General features: G+C 34.7%; 4 protein-coding genes across 4 annotated transcripts; 2 read left to right on the top strand and 2 right to left on the bottom strand.

Annotated features, from left to right (window-relative positions):
• Positions 1 to 6,116: 6,116 nt before the first annotated feature.
• Positions 6,117 to 8,746, top strand: LOC120135658 (phosphatidylinositol:ceramide inositolphosphotransferase 1-like). The gene is made up of 12 exons (XM_039151893.1): positions 6,117 to 6,251; positions 6,339 to 6,428; positions 6,598 to 6,684; positions 6,778 to 6,846; positions 7,013 to 7,093; positions 7,280 to 7,351; positions 7,458 to 7,518; positions 7,619 to 7,721; positions 7,967 to 8,062; positions 8,155 to 8,201; positions 8,291 to 8,418; positions 8,504 to 8,746. The coding sequence occupies exons 1-12, from the start codon at positions 6,219 to 6,221 to the stop codon at positions 8,579 to 8,581; spliced, it is 945 nt and encodes a 314-aa protein (XP_039007824.1). The 5' UTR covers positions 6,117 to 6,218; the 3' UTR covers positions 8,582 to 8,746.
• Positions 8,747 to 12,766: 4,020 nt separating this feature from the next.
• LOC120135660 (serine/threonine-protein kinase BSK6-like) lies at positions 12,767 to 15,358 on the top strand. Its single transcript, XM_039151895.1, has 10 exons — positions 12,767 to 12,896; positions 12,975 to 13,195; positions 13,300 to 13,435; positions 13,525 to 13,658; positions 13,746 to 13,851; positions 13,943 to 14,028; positions 14,141 to 14,329; positions 14,437 to 14,598; positions 14,700 to 14,813; positions 14,975 to 15,358. Exons 1-10 carry the CDS (start codon positions 12,815 to 12,817, stop codon positions 15,215 to 15,217), a joined length of 1,473 nt encoding a protein of 490 aa, XP_039007826.1. The 5' UTR covers positions 12,767 to 12,814; the 3' UTR covers positions 15,218 to 15,358.
• Positions 15,359 to 15,569: 211 nt separating this feature from the next.
• LOC120135659 lies at positions 15,570 to 17,782 on the bottom strand. Its single transcript, XM_039151894.1, has 2 exons — positions 17,072 to 17,782; positions 15,570 to 15,921 (listed from the first exon to the last, which is right to left on the bottom strand). Exons 1-2 carry the CDS (start codon positions 17,506 to 17,508, stop codon positions 15,684 to 15,686), a joined length of 675 nt encoding a protein of 224 aa, XP_039007825.1. The 5' UTR covers positions 17,509 to 17,782; the 3' UTR covers positions 15,570 to 15,683.
• Positions 17,783 to 19,207: 1,425 nt separating this feature from the next.
• Positions 19,208 to 21,544, bottom strand: LOC120135436 (transcription factor MYB1-like). Its single transcript, XM_039151696.1, has 2 exons — positions 21,133 to 21,544; positions 19,208 to 20,474 (listed from the first exon to the last, which is right to left on the bottom strand). The coding sequence occupies exons 1-2, from the start codon at positions 21,470 to 21,472 to the stop codon at positions 19,756 to 19,758; spliced, it is 1,059 nt and encodes a 352-aa protein (XP_039007627.1). The 5' UTR covers positions 21,473 to 21,544; the 3' UTR covers positions 19,208 to 19,755.
• Positions 21,545 to 21,962: the final 418 nt, after the last annotated feature.

The following is a 21,962-nucleotide window of genomic DNA, read 5'->3' as shown; positions in this document are numbered from 1 at the left end:
TTAAGTTGTCTTAAAATAAAAAGATGAAGTTATGAAAGATTAAAGAAAATGGGGTTTTAAGTGAATTTTTGGAAAAGAGTTGATAAGTTGAATTTGAAACTAAATTTGACTTGTCATCAACTTAATTAAGAGATATGAAGTGATAGAATTGAATTTAGAGCATCTTGAAAATTTCGTATGATTATTGATTTCCATATGAAAGATGAAATTTTGAGGTTAAAGATGAGATAAATGGATATAAATGAGTTTAAGCATATGTATGTGAGTTAAGGATATAACAGGGGTTGAAATATGGCACAATTAAATTAGAATGAAGTAATTTACGTGCATAAATGAGAATTTTGGACTAGTGTGCATCGATACACATTCAACATGTACCGATGCATCAAGGATAAATTTCCAAAAATTATTCAGTGTGTATCGATGCACACAGGTAGGCATCGAAGCATGGGAATTTTGAAGTTATTTTGTGTACCGATGCACCCATAGTGCATCGGTACACCCTTAAAGGAAAAATGAAATTTTGGTTCATTAAACTAGCTTGAATTATAAACATCAAGTTATAAGGTTTAGGCTTTTGATAATCGTATCGAAATTTATGTTTATGTAGATATTGAGCCTAAATAAGTTCCGGAACAATCAAAGAATTAGGATCGAATCAAAGCAAGGATAAGGTGAGTGCAATTTAATCGTACTTATGTTATTAATCAAACAATGGCTTGCGAGGAGCTAGTGACGGAGTTACTATGGTAAGAAGTAATTCCTAAAATGTTATATGATTGAGGTGATTCTTATGAGTGTATATGTTAAATGATATGTGTGAGTATATGTTAATGTGATGGTAAATATGTATAAAGGAAATAAGTGATAATATGAGAATCTATTATAAGATATATAATATAAAAGTGTGATAGTGAACTATGTGAAAGAACTATGAGATACATGAGCTTATATGAATAAGTTTATATATTATTCTTATGTGATACGACCTACATGATTATATGTTATATGCATCATTATACATGAGCTATGTCTGACATGTTATTCTATGAGCTATGTGACATATGAACATGAAATCATATGAAAAGTGACATGAATTACATGAAAGTAAACTACATGATTATATGTTATATGAAATGACATAGATGTTTACACATACATGTGGTATGTGACAGAAGAAAAGGTATATGTGATCACAAGAGAAATGACATGAATACATGAGCATATGAAACCTAAAAATAAATGCCCATGGTATATGATACGAGAGCGATAGGTATAGTTGGCATGCCAAGAGTCGAGGGTTTACCTATGTCTTTCGGGACAGATTGACAGTTTACCTAGGTTCTTCGGGACCTATGGACAGTTGTCGAGGTTCTTTATGACCTCTGGATAGGTCTTTCGGGACAATTATACAAGCTGTGGTGATAGCATAATAGTGCACAACCTCAATGTACTCACATACCTTAAGTTCTTAGAAGTGTACATGGGCTAATATATAATCTTTAAAGATAATAAATAACTTGATATGATACTATGTGTGCTCTGTTGTGAAATGATATGGATGCCCGATGGTGAGTATAAAAAGGTACAATATATGATTACATGATAAAAAGGAATTAATGATAGTAATATGAGTACTGATAAGTATGTTAATGTAATAGGTATATGTGTGCATTGGTTATACAATAGGAGATATGCTTTTATATGATATGATAGTATTAATTGTTTATGCATTAATATGAGTAGAGTAATATCATATGTTTTCATGTCTCACTAAGTCAACGACTTAGCGTGTGATTGTTTCACGTGTAGGTTCTGAGAAGAGGAAGATTGATAAGAGTTATGCAAGACATTTCAATTTCTTCTTTCCAAAGATCAGATCAGAAAAGAAATGTATAATATGTATTTTGTAATAAGGATAGTGGTTGGGATGTAAATAAAGGTTTAAATCTGATATGTTCTAATTGGTTTGTAAAATCATATGATAGAGTTTTGTAATGTTTTAAACGTATTTATGTAAATGTATAGTAATGAATGGTTAAATTTTTACGAGTTTTATGAACGTTTTACGAAAGTCACTGTAGCAGTACATCGATGCACAATTTTGCTTCTTAATTTTAGTGCATCGGTGCACTGTAGCAATGCATCGATGCACTGTAGCAATTCATCGATGCAATGTAGCACTGTTCATGGCACTATTCACTACTGTTCACGGTACTGTTCATACCGTATAGTATTGTTCATAAATACATTTTTGCCTTAAATTTTTATAATGAAGCATAATTTAATAGTATTTTCTTAATATAAGTCCAAAGGTTCTGTATTTTGTTAAGAATTTTGTTTTTAAAAGTCAATGTGACATCTCGGACTCGTATTCGGTCAGGTACGGGTTGGGGTGTTACAAAACTCACCCCTTTTCGTTAAATTTTTTACAAAAATATGAATTGTACGTTAACCTATTGACTGAGATATGATAAAATACGATCTCTTAATCTCAAATGACTATCATATCTCTGTCAACATGTTATATCCAACTTATACTACCATTATTTTTTAACGAAAAACGACGAGTTTGAAATATAATGATTAATCTAGTAATCATTTTGTAACTTTTAGTAGTCAAATAATTCAATAAAACTTTATCTTATAGTCGGGATCATTTGTATACTTTACCCTTCAATAAATTATATATGTATATATATTGATAATAAACCTTTACAATCTCTGTTTTGAAAACCGGACCGGACCGGTCGGTTCAACCGGGAACCGTTGCTTAATCCGGTTCAATCTAAACCGATTAAACCACTATTAGTGAACCGGCCAGAACCGTTGAACCGTTCAAATCGGACCGGCTGAAAACCGAAAAAAATCGGGATTTTTGATTTTTTTTATAAAAAAATTAAACCAAACAACGTCGTTTGTTAAACGAGCCAAGTCGAACTCGAGTATTGCTGAGCTCGACTCGAACTTGAAAACTTTAAAAGTAAGCTCAACTCAACTCAAACTCACAAGCTAAAAATTATCAAGTTCAACTCAAACTCGAAATATAATATTGAAACTTGAACTCAAAAAGGTTTGAATTCAAAAAAAATTAGAAGCTCGATTGAAGCCTAAAATTCGAGCTTAATTGAAGTGAAAGAATAGTTCACTCAATGCTCACCAACAGGCTCCATGATTTTGAATGCCAAATTACCTCTATTATTTATAGAAGTTAGTTGTGATGTGCTTCTATGTTTCTTAGCAATGTGAGATTATTTTGTTCTCATATTTTTACTCTTAGACTTTTGGGATGCTCTTCTATGTTTCTTAGCCATGTGAGATTGTTTAAAAAAAAATTAAACCAAACAATATCATTTTGTTATGATTTTTTTAACCCCAAATTTATTTTTTAATTATAATTATATAATTATATTTATTATTTAATATGTTTTATCTTAAATAGTATATTGTAGTTAATTTGAATCATTTTGTTTCACTTGATTTTATGGTTTTTAACTTATATATGTTATGATTTGCTTTGAATATTACTTGTGATATAAAAAATTATTTTTTATTAAATATTTTTGATATTTTTATTTAATTTTTTAAATAATTATGACGTCGTCCGATTCTTCCGACCGATCAAACCGATTCAACCGATTGAACTAATAATCGATAGCATGACCGATTCACTAACCGATCCGGTTCTGAAACCATGTTTACATTATATTTACAGAGTCTTGTGTTTGGTGCCTCGTAATTTTAGCCTCATCGTCCAGTGGGGCCAACTAATTAGCGACGGTTCGGGCAAAAATGTGAAAAATGAGGTCCACTGGCCGCCCGCCCACCTTGATTGTGGAGATGGCTCGCCAATAACTACCTTTGACTTTTGACCCTCTCCCAGTTCTCTTTCCTTTTTCCATAACTGCCCTTAACTGTCACCCAACTTGTGAATCATCTTAATATATTCAATTGCTGATCTTATCAATTCTTTGAATTCGTAAATACAAAAAGAATTTATATTTGAATTACATCTTGAAAATGGAATGGTGTAGTTTTGAATAGGTAAACTACAAGAGTGGTCCCTTTTGTTTTTGACCCGTCTTGTTTTAGTTATTGATTTTAGAAAAAGTAATATTTTGGTCATTTACGTTATATGTTTATTATTATATTTTGTTCAATGGATCGTTGACCCTCGCTAGTTCGATGATTTGAGAAACTGATAAAAAAGATTAATTTCTAATTTAATCTTTTTTTTTTCACATTCTTCAAACAAAATATATCAAATCTCCCAAATCTCCCTAAATCCTAACAGTCCATCAACTACTTTTGCTTCATTCGTGATAACAGAGCATATCAAACATGATCATTGGCGTGGTAGCGCGACCGTGCACAATAACCCGAAGACGATAGCTCTAATCGGGCGAAACTGGGGAAAATATGTGTTGGGGTTGAAGGGCAGAGCTTCAGTCGACCACGGGGCAGGTGTGTTGGAGACATTGGGTAAAATGTGAGTAGAGTTCTAGGGCCATGGTAGGAGGCCGACGTTCACAGACAATTGGGTCGTGTGGGTGGCCCTATGGCATACTGATTGGTCGTGAAAAGCAATAATTAAAAATTGAGTTGACGTCTACGTGACTCAAAACATTATAACAATCTCTGTCGCGAAAAATAGTCTGAGAAAACAGAAGAGTGACAAAGAATTCTAATGCCTAAAATTTAGTGATTAAATTAAAAAATTTAAAATTTTAACGACTAGAATAGAAGTAAGAAGAAAGTCAAGTGATTAAATTTAGAGTTTACCGTAGAAGTTTATACAGTTGATCGTGTATAGAAAGAGGAAGGAAGGAAGGAGAAAGTAATGGTCAGCAAGTAATGACAATTGACAGGCAGACAGACAGACATACTGGCAAAATAACATATTCTGAGTATTTGCAGGTCGGCACATGCAACCCCCCAGCCAACGATCAAGGCTGCTTTAATAATTATTAATTATCGTAACCCCTAACCAAATGCTCGTTACTGTTTTACCTATAAAAGGCTATTTTAGTACATCAATTACGATTTAAATTAAAATACATCGAATTTTAAAATATACTGTTTTAACTAATTATTTTTATACACTTTCTTAAATAAAAATATCTAAAATTATGAAAAATTATAAAAAGAAATATTAAATTGAGCACATAAGTTGAAAATATTTTATAATACCGTCAAAATTCACAAACCAATTTAAAACAAGAAAAAAAGATGATACATGAAAATAATTAAAAAATTAACCAAACAATTTAATCAAATGATGATATAAAGAAATAATATTGTCTACAGTGAAATATATACTATTATAAAAATTCATATAACAATAATTATTCGTTAATACATTGACAACGTGACATTATCGTAATTCAATCGTGACTTGTCTTCAATGATTACAAGTATATATCGATATCTAACTTAATATTCAAAATGAAAAATATTAATAAAATAATCAAACAAATAACATAGGAATACGTAGAACCAAATAAAATATAATTATAAGAAAAAAACTATGTTATAATAGCATAAAAACAACATACTAGAAGAATAAATAATTTTATAAATGATCGAATAAATAAATAAATAAAATAATCTAAAGTCAACATTGATAGTCGCGTAGAAAGAAGAAAATGTAAAAAATTTAGAGGAATATTTGTGTGTTTCAACTTAAATTAATTCAAATTAAAGTTAAAAAGTAATTAAGGAATCACCGTTTCTGGGGGCTCTTCTTCGTCTTTTCACTTGGGGTGAAAGTTTTTGAAAATAAAAAGCCTCAAAGTCCTCTCCGTGTTCAACTCGCGTCGCCGTTTTTTTTATACGAGAAACACAGCCCAAAAGGAAGATTACACAAAGATAAAACCACCAAATTCAGATTCTCAAGCTCTTCTTCTTTTAGAATTTCCCCCTTAATTTATATCGAAGAACCCACTTTTCCCCTCATTCATTTCTTTGTCATCGGTGTTGTTCGATCTTGACCGTGGGTTCGCGTTGTCTTTGACGATCGCTTGAAGAATTGATAAGAAGCATCGATTGTTCAGTTGTGGTGGATTTCAAAGAATTTTTTGGCGGCGGCGGTTAACTTCTTAAGGATTTGGTTAAAAGGGGGAACTTTTAAAGTTGTTTCCTTTTAGTTTTAATGATGTTCACCTTAATTGCTGGGTTTTGAAGTGCTATGGGACTTGTATTTACACGACTATAAGAAGATGACGCTTTACATTGGACGCGAAGCTTCAAAGGTTTTATTTTATTTTTTGCTTTTTCATTTTCACGTTCTTATTCGAATTTTTGGTTTGTATTTGTTAATAATTTTCCCTTTTTTGTAGTTATGGAAGAGAATATGTTCAGAAACAACTACAGAGATCAACCTTCTTCTAGATAACTGGAAATACCTTCTCGCTGGTCTCATCTTTCAGGTTTCATTTTGTTCAAATTAAACCCATTTCTATTTTCAGTATCTATTTTGTGTAAATAATTTCAAAGCTTTTTTTTCCCAAAGAGAATTTTAGTATTTTAAGTATTTATGTGCATTTTTTCACCTGTGACTTCTTTCTGGGTCTGAAATGTGCATTTTTTTCACTGCAGTACATTCACGGTTTATCTGCTCGAGGAGTCCATTACTTACACAGGCCAGGGCCAACACTTCAGGATCTTGGATTCTATATTCTACCAGTAAGAACAAGTTTCCCCCTTTTTTGGCTCTTTTCTTATCTCTATAAATTGGTGAAAATTTCCATTCTTATATATATTTTCCTGTAAATTTAGGAGCTTGGGCAAGATAAAGGCTACATCAGTGAGACTGTGTTCACCTGTGTCTTTTTATCGTTTGTATTGGTAAAGTTATTCTGATACTGCCTTTTTTTTTATTTTACTTGTCTATTGGTAATTCCTTTCACTGCTTTTATTTAGCATCCACTTTGTTAGTACTTGGTGTTGCTGTTCAGTTCTATAGGAAACTTTTTCTTTTCTCCACTTATAACATATTAGTTGCTCTCTGCAGTGGACTTTCCATCCTTTCATCTTCAAGAGCAAGAAGATCTACACAGTTCTTGTTTGGTGCAGGGTGCTATCATTTTTAGTTGTGAGTATTGATGCTTGGTTTATATTTGTTCTAGGATTACCGTTTTCATCAGTAATATGTCTAATAAAATCGAACCTGTTGATGGAGTTGAATTCGAATACCTTTACTAATCTCATGAATGTTGATAACTTTTGAAATGCTAAGCGATTCTTTGTATTTACTCACAATTGTTTATTTTTGCTGCAGGCTTCTCAGGCTCTCCGCATCATCACATTCTATTCTACTCAGCTTCCGGGACCAAATTATCATTGCCGAGAGGTATGGTCTTGGAATTATATGTTAGCTTGTCCTCGATTTTACGTTTACATTTTAAATTTTAGGATCATCTAGTAAATAAGTCTGTTTTTCTTTTGGACTTTTGTAGGGTTCAAAGCTTGCAAGGCTGCCAAAACCGCATAGTGCATTAGAAGTCCTCTTAATTAATTGTACGTATTCTTGTTTCATTGAAGATTTCAATTTATCGCTTTCAAAGATATAGATGCATTTTTATGAATATTTTGGCTCATTTGCTGGACAAATTTGCAGTTCCTCGTGGTGTAATATATGGCTGTGGTGACTTGATTTTTTCATCACACATGATCTTCACGCTGGTTTTTGTGCTCACCTATCAGAAATATGGCACTAGAAGGTAAAAGATGGCTTACTCTTTTTACTTGTTTCTAGTGATTAGCCCCAAACAAAATAATGAACAAAACAATATATAATTGTTGGGAACACTAGAAATTGTCTCGAGTGCCATTCTCATAACATTTCTGATTCTCAAAAGCGGGATGTTTAGATCTGGTAATTGGCAATCTGTTCTTCCTTGCTACAATGATATACATATGAGCAAATAATTGATAGATTTATAATGGTATTGTTGTATAATAGCAGCTGTATAAAGTACTTTGCTTGGTTGGTGGCTATTGTTCAAAGTCTCTTAATTGTGGCATCCCGCAAACATTACACGGTTGACGTAGTTGTTGCATGGTATGGAGTACACTTGAAATTTCTATTCACAATTAGGATTTTAATATTTTCTTTGATTTAGTTTTTACAACATTACAATTTTTTTGCTTCAGGTATACTGTCAATTTAGTGGTATTCTTTCTAGACAAGAAGCTGCCAGGTTTGAATATTCTGATCTTATCAAACTTTGGTCTAATTATTGGTTCGATGATTGGGGTTGAATTTTCTAACCGTTAGATTTTACTGCAGAATTGCCCGACAGAAGCAGTGGAAATTTACCTATGCTGCTACCATTGAGTACCAAAGACAAGGATGGTAGAACCAAAGAAGAGAATCACAAGCTCTTGAATGGGAACTCTGTGGATCCTGCAGATTGGGTATAGTTTCATTTGTTAACTCGTTTTGATATCGAAGTTAGATTGGTATTCATCTTTCTTTATTTTTTTTTTCTAATTTATTTAGAGGCCGAGAACTCAAGTGAATGGCAAGATTCAAGAAGATGTCAATGGAATCCATGATACTGCAATGAATGGTGCATAGACGATGGAAATTACTGCTATCTCACTTTAATGGGGTTTTGCTTGAATGAATCCTTATTGTCTTGGATTAAAGCTCTGGTGAATTCGATTTGTATTCTTAAGAAAACTGAACCGTAGTGCACTTGTGAATTGTCGAGTTGCTGAAATATAATTGTCGGTTGCTCAATGCCGAAGGCCGTTGAGATAAAATACTTTTAATTTCGACTTTAAAAAACCTCCATCACTTCGTTTCGAGATAGGATTGTATATGGGGCAGCCTGTCTTTAAAAACTATGATCTCTGCAACAACTAAAATGGTAGATGATGCGTTGGGAGGATGAGGATCTGATTCAAATGCATATTTGTGTGAATGGCCCCAAGTGCCAGTTGTTTAGAAGCTTTGAACTCTCTCTCTATACATTTGGATGGCACAATAATATACAACTAAGCCAGGCTGCTGTGTCTTGAGGCCCCATGCTTGTAGGCCAGGGCCTATCTCAAAAGCAATGACTGGGGGCGCAATTTAAGCATTTGAAAAGTTGGTCAATAAAGTAAAAGGAGCATGGAAAACAACAATGGCATGCCTGGTTTATGAGTCCTGAGTATGCCATGAAAGAGAGAGAGACACAGAGAAGGCTGCAATTATTTTTTTCATCATTGCTGGTTGCATGTGTGAATAACGACCACTTTCTCCTTTGCATGCTCTCTTTCTTTGTTTTGTTTTTCCGTTGTAAAAAGCTAAGGAGGGGGTCCTATTGAAACCCAAGAGCCATCTGTCAGGCATGAGCCTGCCTCTCTCTTGTTTCTTTCGTATGTCCGTTGGTAGGGTGAGTAATATCATTTGAGTCGATCTTTTTGAGATTATTATTATTTAAAATCAAAATTTTATTTGATTTTTTTAAAATCGAATCGAATTTATAAATTTTAAGTTGTTTTTTTAATTTTATTCAAATTTAATAATATATATACTAATAATGTTATGATGTGTATTGATCTAATTTAACTATTTCTTATAATAATATAATATATACTTCATATTTTCTTCACATTGTAATTTATTTGTTAAATCAAATCTCATTTAAAATTTTAAAATATATTTATAATTTTATTTTTTTAAAGAAGATATTTCTGGAGAAGAACATTGATGAGAATAAATGAATCAAATAACTGAGGAGAAGAATGAATTTATAAAAAAATAAATCAAATAAAATAAAAAGTTGATGGATTAAATAGAAAAAAAATAAAAATTTCTTTTTAATTAATCTATGTACAAGTTAAAATATATGTTTTAAAATTCTTAACCATTTGATAATAAACATTTAAATACTCTGCAGTTGTTGGTGCTCAAACCCGAAACATCTAGGGATAATAATTGGGCCTATAAACAAACCGATTGAACACGAACGGGGATATGCTCATGTTCGTTCGTTTAACTTTAACCGAACAAACGAACGAACATGAACAACTAAACGAATGAAATTTCTTGTTGGCGTTTGTTCATTAAGAAATTTAGCTTGTTCATGTTCGTTCGTTTAAAGATAAACAAACACAAATGAACAAACGTAAACAAACACAAACGAACAAACATAAACGAACGCACATAAAATTATTTGGGTTTATATTTGAGATTTTTTTTAATTTTCAAATAATTTTAGGATTTATATTTTCTTTAATTGTTTTTTTATTTGAGATTAAAATATTAATGGTTAAGGTTTAAATTTATCAAATCTTAATATTTCAAACGAGTTCGGAGAACATAAACAAATGAATATAAACAAATGAACGAACATAAACAAACAAATTATTGAACGTTCATGAATATAAATAACTGAACGAGCCTTTTGTTTGTGTTCGTTCATTTAATTAAACGAATATAAAATCTTGTTAATGTTCGTTCGTTTAATAAATAAATCAAAATAAATGAACTCCCCGTCGAACAGTTCATGAACGATTCACTAAACATTCAGTTCGTTTGCAAGCAATCTAGACTAAGAGAAAAGCTCTTTCACTCTTTATTCTTTCTTTTCTCTTGTACATAGTGTTTTTGTGAGCTTATATTTCTAAACACCTACATTTGAGAGGTTTTTCTTGTTTACATTCTTTATCCTTTTGTAAAAGGAAAGTGGTTCTAGTTTAGCCATTGAAAACTAGGAAATTTGTAAAAGTTACTCTTGAGTCTAGAAAAAGAAAGAACAAATTAGTGAGTTTGTTAGAAATTCCTTAGTGTGAAATTAAGGTAGTGGATGTAGACTTCATTGAGGAAGTTGAACCACTCTAAATCTTGTGTCTATTGTTTACGTTTTATTCCTCCATCCCCAAAATTTTCAAAAGGCCAATTCACCCCTCTTGGCTATATTTTCGATTGTTATAGAGCCTTAAAAATCCCAACACATTGCTTTGATTGTTCTTTATTTTTGTATTATTGTTTGTGCCCAGTCACGTTTAGATAAGTTTTGTATGTAATATCCACTTCGATTCTAAGTATAATAGCCATAACTAAGGTGAACTCAATCATAAACTTGCTTCACTTTTGCTCATAATTTTTGGTGTTAGCTGTATGTTGTTGTTTTTATCCGATAAGGATGGATATAGTCTCTTCTGTTTTCAATTAAAAAAGTTTCAGGGGTAAAGCTGAAGAAAAAATCATAAACTTGCTTCACTTTTGCTCATAATTCTTGGTGTTAGCTATATGTTGTTGTTTTTATCCGATAAGGATGGATATAGTATCTTCTGTTTTCAATTAAAAAAGGTTCAGGGGTAAAGCTGAAGAAACAATCATAAACTTGCTTCACTTTTGCTCATAATTCTTGGTGTTAGCTATATATTGTTGTTTTAATCCGATAAGGGTGGATATAGTCTCTTCTGTTTTCAAATAAAAAAGTTTCGGGGGTAAATTAGATATAAAATCATTGTTCAAAAACTTATTTGATGTTTTAACAACAATTTAAAGGTAAAATTGAATACTAACCTTGTTATTAACGTTGTCACGTCATCAATTTAACGGAGATAATGGTGGAGTGACATTTTGTTACAAATCAATAACGTTAGTGACCAATTTGTTACTCTTGAAACTTTAGCGGGGAAAACGAAAACTTGCAAAAAAATTAGTGACCGTTGGTGTAATTTACCCATAAATTTACTCTTAGCACCCCTAGCTCCGTAGCCTAATAACTCGGTTGAATCAGGAACGAGTGTTAAAACTAGTGGTTTAACTAATCAAACCCAAAATTGAATCCAACCTTCAATCTGATTTTCACAGCATTTCATCTCATATCGTATAGTACGGCTTCCATTTGTAAATTGTAATGAATCAGATTATCTATCATTTCCTCTACGCGGTGACTAAGTGGTTAAATGTGCAGTAAAAAGATAAGAACCCTTTCAAAAAGGCTATCTGCCTCCCCCCCCCCTTTTGATTATGGTTTCTCAGGATTCACATTATTCAAAAAAAAGGGAGGTTGATGAATCATAGTAAAATTAAACGACAGCTTGGCTCAATCGTCAATGATCACATGTTTTTCCAACATTCCCACACTGTCATTGATGGTTTTCAATTTTTCTTTAATAGCAACAATCATTTCCAGATGATCATGCACATTATTCGTGTTTCCGTGACGTTTGTCATGCAAAGCGCGGTACCTGAAAACAAAACTTGCAGAACATCACATTTTTTTTGAACAACTCAAGCACCAAATTTGAACCCAAATTGCCTCCTTTTGTTCTCGTTTTCAATTATTTAACCCCCCGGAAGATGGTGACTTGGTCCCAGTCAAAGAAAGATAATCAGTTTATTGATGCAACTTTACCAAATCCAGGTCCAAACTAATCCGCTGCTTCCCCATGTCAGTGATTTTCTTATGACCAAACCGAACTATGATATTGTCCAACTTTTACCACTACGCCTATGAAAGAACAACCCTGTTTTTTTTATATAGATGTTTAATATTATCCATTAAAAGGCAAAAAAGATTTGTCAAAAGGTTCTCCAAATCATAACATATTTCCAGAAAAAACCACCCACGAAGTTGAAAAAGGAGAAATGAGAGGGGAAAAATAGAACTCAAATGATGAGCTTGTAGGAAAAAAATTCTCTTTTTGTGAATTTGTTTGATAAATGTCAACAAATTGTAAGTCCGACAATTTTGCATTTTTTATAGTAAACAGAGGGGGGAAAAGAAAGTGCCACTACGACGACAGAGTTCGGGATTGTTGCAGACATGTACGGAGTCTGATAATTTGATTTGAAAGGGGGAAAATGGGAGCTCGTTGTTCAGAATTCTCTATCTGTAGGTTTCAGTCTCACCTTAAAGCTTCCGTCCTCGAATCCTCCGATCTCGGTACTTCATTTTCTGTCTTCGGTTTCTGGTTCTTTGTTTCAAAAGATGTTCCTTTTTTCTCATTGTAATCAAATGCAGAGAATGGGGGCAAAGGTGAGAAGAACACACGGCCGAGTTTCACTAAGTTCAGCCTGGAGCAACTCAAAGCTGTCACGAATGGTTTTTCTTCCGATAACATAGTGTCGGAACACGGTGCAAAAGCTCCGAAAGTTGTCTACAAAGGGAAGCTCGACAATGGCCGTTGGGTTGCCGTTAAACGGTTTAACAAGTTCGCCTGGCCCGATTCTCGCCAATTCCTCGTCCGTTTTAATACAATCACAAGTTCACCATTTTTTTTGTTCTCTAACTATTTGATCATCTAACTGAGTAAACATTACTTTTTGAAAATTGCATGTTTGTTTAGGAGGAAGCCGAAGCAGTTGGGAGTTTAAGGAGTGAACGGTTGGCGAATCTGATCGGTTGTTGCCATGAAGGCGACGAGAGATTGTTCGTGGCCGAGTTTATGCCCCATGAAATGTTGGCTAAGCATCTTTTTCACTGTAAGTTCATAGCCTTCATTTTTTGTTCCCACTAGGCTCAAAGTGAAGCTTAGGATTCAAGTTAAAGGAAAATGGGTTACTTTTGTCGGGGGAAAATCAGCCAATGAGATGGGCAATGAGGTTGAGGGTGGCACTGTATTTGGCTCAAGCTTTGGAGTATTGTAGCAGTAAAGGAAGAGCTTTGTACCATGATCTCAATGCTTATAGGATTTTGTTTGATAATGTGAGTTAATGAAGTTTTTACTTGTGAAATCAAATGACCCTTTGTTTATGATTTCTGAATTGGTTTATTTTTTTTTCCTGGTAAAAGGATGGTAAACCCAGGTTGTCTTGTTTTGGTCTCATGAAGAACAGAAGAGATGGCAAGAGTTATAGTACAAACTTAGCTTTTAAGCCCCCAGAATATCTGAGAACAGGTTAAACATGTTTAAATGATTCATTTTTCTCTACTTTTAAGAAATGTATTATTTTGAATAAAATCAAAGTCTGAATGTGCTCCTTGGGCAGGTCGAGTGACGCCGGAAAGTGTTGTGTATAGCTTTGGAACCTTGCTGCTAGATCTTATGAGTGGCAAACATATTCCTCCCAGTCATGTAAATTCTGTTTCTCATAGTAATATATTTTGTTGCAATTAGGGTCTTTATGGTATTGCAAGAGAAAGCTTAGTAAGATTAGTGTATCCAAATCTCTATGTTTTGTTTGTAGGCACTTGATTTGATCCGAGGCAAGAATTTTCTCATGTTGATGGATTCTGCTTTGGAAGGCCATTTCTCAAACGATGACGGAACAGAGTTAGTGTGGTTAGCTTCGCGCTGTTTGCAGTATGAAGCTCGTGAGAGGCCGAACCCGAAGTCCCTTGTCGTATCTCTCATGTCAGTTCAGAAGGAAGCAGAGGTACATATAATTAGTGATTGAATTGAATCCTGCAAGTTCATAATCTTTAGCTGTTAATTTTGTGCGGTAAACGCCATTGAATTTCTCATTGGATGGAGTTTTGCTAGGTGCCATCATATGTGTTGATGGGTATTCCACAAGGAACTGCTTCGAAACAGCCATTGTCGTTGACGCCTTCAGGAGAGGCTTGCATGAGGGTTGATCTAACTGCTATACATGAAATATTGGAGAAGATCGGATACAAAGATGACGAGGGAATTGCTAATGAGGTTCGCTACTCCATCCTCAATATTCTGTTATGACACTGGTCACTGCTAATGTTACTTCATCTATCATGTAATTTGTCTCCAAATTCTCTGGGTCATTTCAGCTTTCATTCCAAATGTGGACCAGACAAATGCAGGAAACCTTGAACTCCAAGAAACATGGCGATACCGCCTTTCAAGCTAAAGATTTCACAACTGCAATTGACTGTTACACACAGGTGAGTTACACATTTTCAAATCTATACTGCTTGTGATTGTTTCTGTTCATTGAAATAATAGACACCATGTTTCGAATGCATGGAAACAACACCTCCTGTATGACCGTCTTTGCAACTCGGTTCTTTTTTCAGAACATTAACATCTAGTGTACCTTGTGTAGTTCATCGATCGCGGTACCTTAGTGTCCCCGACCGTCTATGCCAGACGCTGCCTGTCTTACTTGATGAACAATAACCAGCAACAGGCTCTCGGGGATGCGATGCAAGCGCAGGTGGTGTCGCCGCAGCGGCCAACTGCTTTATATTTACAAGCGGCCTGCTTGTTTAGCCTAGGGATGGAAACTAATGCTCAAGAAACACTCAAAGATGGCACCAACTTGGAAGCCAAAACGACCAAAACCTGAATATTGTATAGGTTTTCAAATTGTTTTATTTTTTTTATTTTTCCTTTTTCTTCCCAGAGTTCATCTTCAGGCTCTTGTATTTAATCCTTTGTTTTTACTGCATTGCAGAATTCTTCAATATTTATCATTGGATTTGAAATTTTGCTAATATTTCTCACTATAATCATAATTGATGGACATGATATTTCCCAGAAGTCACAGCCGTGAATAAAATTAAATCTGGTCAAACAAACAGCACCCCGACGACAATGAAGCGACAACGATTATACGAACCAGAGATAACTAAGATGAATGTGCATAATACAAGTATACAACAAGCTTCATACACGTATTGAGAAGAGAGGCGTATATAATTCGTATTTCCATTATTCATCATCACAACAAGAAGTTTCCGAGGATCCTTTACAGTAATTCTGCTTATTTTTCATTCTTCTTGCCATCGTTCAACCGTGCGCGGAAAGAAGTTTTAGGATGATGGCACGCTGAAGTGGAAGAGCCAAGATATGACTAAAGCAAACACCATGCACGCAAGGAGTAAGTTGAGGAAGCGGTGACCATGCCAGAAGTTTTGGGACTCTGAATAGGATACTGCTCCTGAGACAGCATCTGTTGCAGCAGAACTGTTTTCGTTTGGTTGCTCTGCCGCCTCGATCTCATCAGCTCCAATTACGTTGCGTGCGATAGAATGACAAATTTCACAGGTCCTAAAAGAATTGAGAAAATTGAATGAGTACATGGAAAGGTACGATAATTCACAAAAGAAGAAATAAAATTCGAGTACAAGGGGGATCCAATATGCCATTCGAGATAAGGGTGTTTCTTAATGACGTTGAATGAGATACAAATCATACAACTTAACAGATTTAATGAGCTACAAATATAAACCATGCTCCTCTATTCAGATAGTTGTTCGTAGTTTCAACACTTGCAAATTAACTCGGATATCATAGACAATCTTCATCGATACCAAACATCGGTCCCTCTTGTATCAAATACATCAGAAAATACTTGGCTGCATATGACCTTTCATTTGACAGGATATACGGATAGCTTGTAAATTCTTATCGAAATCCAGTAAATTTAGTCAGTGAGGCATTTCAAATCCTTACCTAATCAATTATAAAGGTCAATAATGGTGGTTCAAATAGCTAACAAACACCATTCGGCCCACTGTGATCGTGGTAGTCATTGTATCAACAACCGTTTCACTGAAACACAACCCCGAACCAGACATACATGAGGTGCAGAACATGCCAATGTAAAATCTGCTGAAAGTCTAGAATCAATGAATTTCTCGGGCCAATGGTTCGGTAACTAAAACATTAGTGATATCAAATATCCCTAACCATGTCAAGCAAGAAATCTAGAATCTGCAACTTGCGAATTAAAAATATCCAAAGCGATGCACCACCAAACAACGATCTTAGACCAAAGATCAGACAGTTGATTAATAAAAAAAATGTCGAAGCACCATTTTCCTACATGGAGAGTGAACATAAAGGAGAAAAGAAGAAAAGCTAGAGATTCCTAAACCTCAAAATTAAGCACATAACCAGCAAAGAATCGTCGGTGTAGTCAAACAAAGCACAAATAGTCAAATCTTTAGTCTTTAGCTTTACTTTGAAGATGCTTTATAAATGTAATCTGTTTTACTTTCTTTCCAATTAAGCAAATGTCTCATGTTTTCACCTTACAACTATAGTGAAACTAACAGTCTAACACCTAAAATAATCATTTTTTTTAATTATCAAGCAATCATCAAAAGAGTAATACACAGAAATATCAATAATGATCCATGAAAAGGTGGTTAATTTACTCTAAAAAGGGTTGAGATTAGAATTGAATTATGCTTACTTATTCCCTCTGATCTTAAACCAAGCCTCAGCACAATGTTTATGAGCAGCAGCAAGATCATCCTTGCAAGAACAACCCAATTCAATAGCACCACCGGATTCATGGCTGTTACTCTCTAAACCCAAATGACAAATTCTACAATCTTTCTCGACTTTAGCCGAATGCACTTTGATTTCATTAGCTCCGTTTTGAATCTGCACCACCACCGAGCAATCCGACACCGAAGATACCCTCCCGGAACCCGAAACGTCACCGATTTCGCCATCTGAACCGCAATCATCGTAGGAACCGCCGGTGGTGGAATAGAACTGAGAGTAGCAAGAGCCCTCGTCGGCGTCGGAGAAGCATACGCTAGCCTCATCCGCGCTCATATCACTCCCGTTCCGGCGGTGAGTACCTTGCTCTAAATCGAAGTGGGAAATCTCTAATGATGACATTCTTGGAATTAAAAAAAGTGTGTAAAGCGGTTAAAGTTCGAAGCTTTGAAGGCCATCAATGGTGCCAAAGTTTGAAGCTTTGTGAGGGTTTTAAAGAATAAAATGTGAGAATTTAAAGAAGTTGCTATTGGATTAGGTGACCCTTTACCTCCATTAACGTTTACATTAAATATGAAAAACTTGTAAAAAGGAAGAAAATAAGGACTGACCCAAAGAACCAAAAGGTGAAAACATGGCAAAGATTCACAGAGCCATGGCTTTTCAAATGCATAGAAAGGAGAGAGAGAGAGAGAGAGAGAGGCTTAAAGAAAATGAAAACAAATGAAAACAGAAACGTGGGGTGAGTCCACACAGAACCGAGAATCAATTTCTTTTCTTTTTCTTTACATTATTAATACGATTGATTAAAAATGGAAGACAGAGAAAACAAAGTTGTTGGAAGATTTGGTGTTAGTACTTGAGGATCTCTGTTCTAAGCTGAATCTGTACGTCCGATGTTATCAGTATAGTGGTGTGTGAATCTTGATGATGATCTGGCGGTCAAGAATTTAGGTTGGCATACTCCTTCAAGATCGCACGATACTTTCATGACAATGGAATTTCGAGGCCAACTACAAATTTGCTTGTCGAGGAAGTATCACTTAGTTACAACTCGTTTTATGAAAAGTCTTTTTTTTTCAGATTAGAAGTATTTTTTAAAGTTATAATTTATTGATAAAATATGTATTTAAAAAATATTTCTAATTTAAATGTAAAAATTATAATTTTTATACTTTTAAAACTAAAATTTTAATATTTTTTTGCTATAATATGAAATATTTATTCTACATTTTGTAAATTTATAGTTTTTATTAATATATAATTATATGATTAACAAATTATTTGTGAGTTTAAAAGTTTTATATCTTATCATATTTTAAAATATTTTAAAATTTATCATATAAAATATTTTAAAATTACATAAATTATTTTCATAGATTATATATTTTAAAAATTATTTGTGCGTAAAATTTTTTCTCCTACACATGTTCACCCTCTTTCAGGCAGCCCCTAGCATGTGTTCCTTTCAGGGTTTGAACCCTGGAAAGATTAGTATGACATGTAAGGAGTGACAGTGGACCTGGAAAGGGTACATCAACGTGTTTCTTTCACTAGTAATGGGCACTTGCTATTAGTGCAAGCTGATGTCTTCCACTTTTATATTAACTCACCATCACCAGCTTTAGAGCCTTTCACTCTCATTTTCTATCAAAGGAAATAAACGTAATTGCCCTTCCTTAACTGTTTGAATCTAACGAAACTAAATATCAAGGCAGTTGCAGCTCTACTTCAGAATTAAACCACATGAAACCTACTTTACTCTTTGTCCCACAGCCCATGTTATTCTCTGGCATCAAAAGTCATTCAAGCACAAGACGTGAACATTTAATCTAAAAGCCCATGTTCTCATCTACTTTCTGCAATCCTAAATACCAAAGAGTTCAAGTTCAATATGAATCATAATTAGAGGCTTTTCCCCACTATAATTCATTCTAGGATAAGATATGTCTTTGCCACATACTGGTATACTATCAGAAAAACCGTCAACTAAGCTACTGGTATAGTAGCAAAGGATTTGCGTTGATATCGACTCTTTATTTGACACTCAATCTCGAGTTCAGACCTTGAACAACCCCTTCTCCTGCTAGAATACGATTTAAGGCCAATATGGACACTAGAAAAGACATTTGAGATACTAGCAAAGTTAAGGGGGAAAAGGATGAATAGTAGTAATTAGATTGTACATCAATATTTCCTAACTTTGTCATCGGTTCTTGCTGGTACAAGGATGTTAAAAGGAATAGTTGATCAAATGAAAATGGAAACAAGCTCCCCCGTATCAAACTTATCAACTACTATGCCCATTTAAGTGTCTGGGTCAAGCATTGCAACGAACATGAAACAATGAAGTCTTTCTTAAGATTTAGTAACGCGTGACATTTACCTTGAACACAAGAAATCAGGATCCCATTCCAGCATTACTCCCAAGCTAAGACTGCCATTCTTCACCATTTTTCTGACCGCTTTATCTCAATTTATAAGTACAATTGCCTCATTCTATGTTGACAGCAGGTTGGTCATAGTGCCCATTAGCTTGCTGTTTTTCTCTTCGATACTTAAACGATCACCCATTCGGCTCTCCTCAAAATGTCCCATGTGCACTAGAGATCTATGAGGAGTTGTACCAGCAGCTGCAACATCCACTGGTCAGACGCTGCTATTTTCCAATCCACTTTTCAGCCAAGCAAGGTTACTTATATCAGTGGCTATTGCAGCCAACTCATAGTTCGGAAAAGATGGAGGTTCTGAAAATTCCACGAATTCTGGCCCCAGCAATGACTTACTTTGACCATTTTGAGTTCCACAACAGCCATGACCACATTGCGGATGCACTAAACGATTGGTGTAAACTCCTTCCAGCAATTTGCATATCCCAACTTCTGGCTTTGATGTTTGAAAAGAAGGGCCTAACACTGGAACTGGGGTTGAATAAGGTGAAACAAATTCTGGTCTGTCCATGTTATTGTAAACGTTTAAAGCACTGATACGGGCTACAGGTCGGAAAAGAGTAGGCTGTTCAATTGATTCATGGCTAGATTGAGTCCTTGTTGGTGCTTTTCCCTTTGATTGGTTATTTAACTTTTCTGAAGAGCTTACATCTTTTACTTCCAGGGATCTGAATGAACTGTCCTCCGCACAAGACAGAGTTTCTTCAGATAATGCCTTGTTTTTGTCCAAGCCAGCATCGTCCACCATATTTGCAGATTCTGGGTTTATTTTGCCAAGATCCATGTATCGGCGCCGCAATGTGGAATTCCAATGATTTTTAATAGCATTATCTGTTCTCCCGGGTAGAAGCCTTGCAATCACTGCCCATTTGTTCCCATGTACAGCATGAGCTGAAATTATCAACCGATCCTCCTCATCTGCAGAAAACTTGATTATCAGTTCGATTTATCCGAAAGAACTAAATAAACTATTGTCAAAAAGTTAAATGTTAATAAATCGAAACACACAAACTAACCACAGAAATGCATAAATATGAAAATTGCAAACTAATACTCACTGCCGCCATGTGACTACGAGCAGAATGTTCATTGACTTGATACATATTATTTCTGCTCGAATACCAAGTGTATGATATGAAGATTGCTACTTTCTTGTAAGTAATGACACTTGCCCAAAATACAAGCAGTTTCCGTAATGCTTGCCAAAAACTATTGCCATTTCCAAGCAACTAGATTCCTCTAGCCCCAATTTCAACAAGAAACATGTGATTCAAGCTTTAACATAGCAAGAGCTAGCTGCTTTGTTTCAATTTCGACATTAAACAAAAGAGGTCAGCATTGAGAAATTTTGGGGAAATCATATGATGATTCACTTAAACCACAGTTCTTAAGAGTTTGTAGTTTTCAAACAAATAAAAAAGGCAATAATCTTGAACTTCGGAAAGCATCTCTTAACTTCAAATCATTACATAAATCTAACAGGCAAAAAACATTCAAGCAACTCCTAAACATTAAGAAAAATAGATAACTACATCGAAAGATCACAGAAAAATGAGCAAATGTATAGACTTCGTACCAGTAAATGGCCTGCGCTTAACGGCCGGATCAAGCTGATTACACCAACGAAGCCGACACGACTTGCCAGAACGGCCGGCGATTCCACGCGCAATCAAACTCCAATTCCTCGCCCCGAACTTGCTTACGAGTTCACTCAGTGTCGCATCTTCCTCAGGCGACCAAGGACCCTTCACTCGCTGTTTACACACTCGCCCTCCGACCGCCGAATCTTCACGGCGTTCGCAATCGTTTCCTTCATCGGCCGCTTCGCCGCCATCTAGGGGCGGTGGTGATGGGACTTTGATTTCAGTAACGGTCGTTCCGTTGCCGTTTCCAACGGTTTCCAGTTCCGTTTCCATTTAGCGTTTGGGTGATGACGGTCACTCGAGTATCAGACTTAACGGCAAGGAGTCTTTGTTACATAACAAATTGAAAAATAGTTTTTATCGGGAAAATTGTCGTTGGGAGACCTTCGTGTTTGACAATTTTGTCCTCGAAGCTTTTTCTCTTTACGGATTTGTCCATCATTCTATTCACTGTCGGAGTCAAATTTGGACTTTGTTTTCCTCTCAATTTCTAATAAATATGAAATATCCAAAGATAGAAGCACAAAGTAAAAAAAATTACTACCCTATTGACACTGTGGGTTCTAGTGTGCTTATTGAGATATAATTTAATTAATAATGGATTTGAGAAGTTTATGAATATTTTAATAAATATATTTTTAATAATTTAAGGTGCTATAATATAATATTTTTTCATAATTATTTCAAATTATTGATAATATATGCACATATTATGCAACATAACTTTTGAATTCGAATACTATAGAGAAGAAATGTATTTAAA

Source organism: Hibiscus syriacus, unplaced genomic scaffold, assembly GCF_006381635.1.
Source record: "Hibiscus syriacus cultivar Baekdansim isolate YM2019G1 unplaced genomic scaffold, ASM638163v2 tig00110610_pilon, whole genome shotgun sequence".
Lineage (NCBI taxonomy): Eukaryota > Viridiplantae > Streptophyta > Magnoliopsida > Malvales > Malvaceae > Hibiscus > Hibiscus syriacus.
This window is presented reverse-complemented; position numbering and strand designations above follow the sequence as displayed.

Coding starts and splice junctions, on each gene's coding strand:
- LOC120135658 (XM_039151893.1), top strand. CDS start 6,219: ATGACGCTTTACATTGGACGCGAAGCTTCAAAG. Junction 6,429..6,597: donor TCGCTGGTCTCATCTTTCAG/GTTTCATTTTGT, acceptor TTTTCACTGCAG/TACATTCACGGTTTATCTGC. Junction 8,063..8,154: donor GTTGACGTAGTTGTTGCATG/GTATGGAGTACA, acceptor TTTTTGCTTCAG/GTATACTGTCAATTTAGTGG.
- LOC120135660 (XM_039151895.1), top strand. CDS start 12,815: ATGGGAGCTCGTTGTTCAGAATTCTCTATCTGTAGGTTTCAGTCTCAC. Junction 13,852..13,942: donor CCCAGAATATCTGAGAACAG/GTTAAACATGTT, acceptor CTCCTTGGGCAG/GTCGAGTGACGCCGGAAAGT. Junction 14,330..14,436: donor CAGTTCAGAAGGAAGCAGAG/GTACATATAATT, acceptor GAGTTTTGCTAG/GTGCCATCATATGTGTTGAT.
- LOC120135659 (XM_039151894.1), bottom strand. CDS start 17,508: ATGTCATCATTAGAGATTTCCCACTTCGATTTAGAGCAAGGTACTCAC. Junction 15,922..17,071: donor TTTAAGATCAGAGGGAATAA/GTAAGCATAATT, acceptor CAATTCTTTTAG/GACCTGTGAAATTTGTCATT.
- LOC120135436 (XM_039151696.1), bottom strand. CDS start 21,472: ATGGAAACGGAACTGGAAACCGTTGGAAACGGCAACGGAACGACCGTT. Junction 20,475..21,132: donor TAAGCGCAGGCCATTTACTG/GTACGAAGTCTA, acceptor AGTTTTCTGCAG/ATGAGGAGGATCGGTTGATA.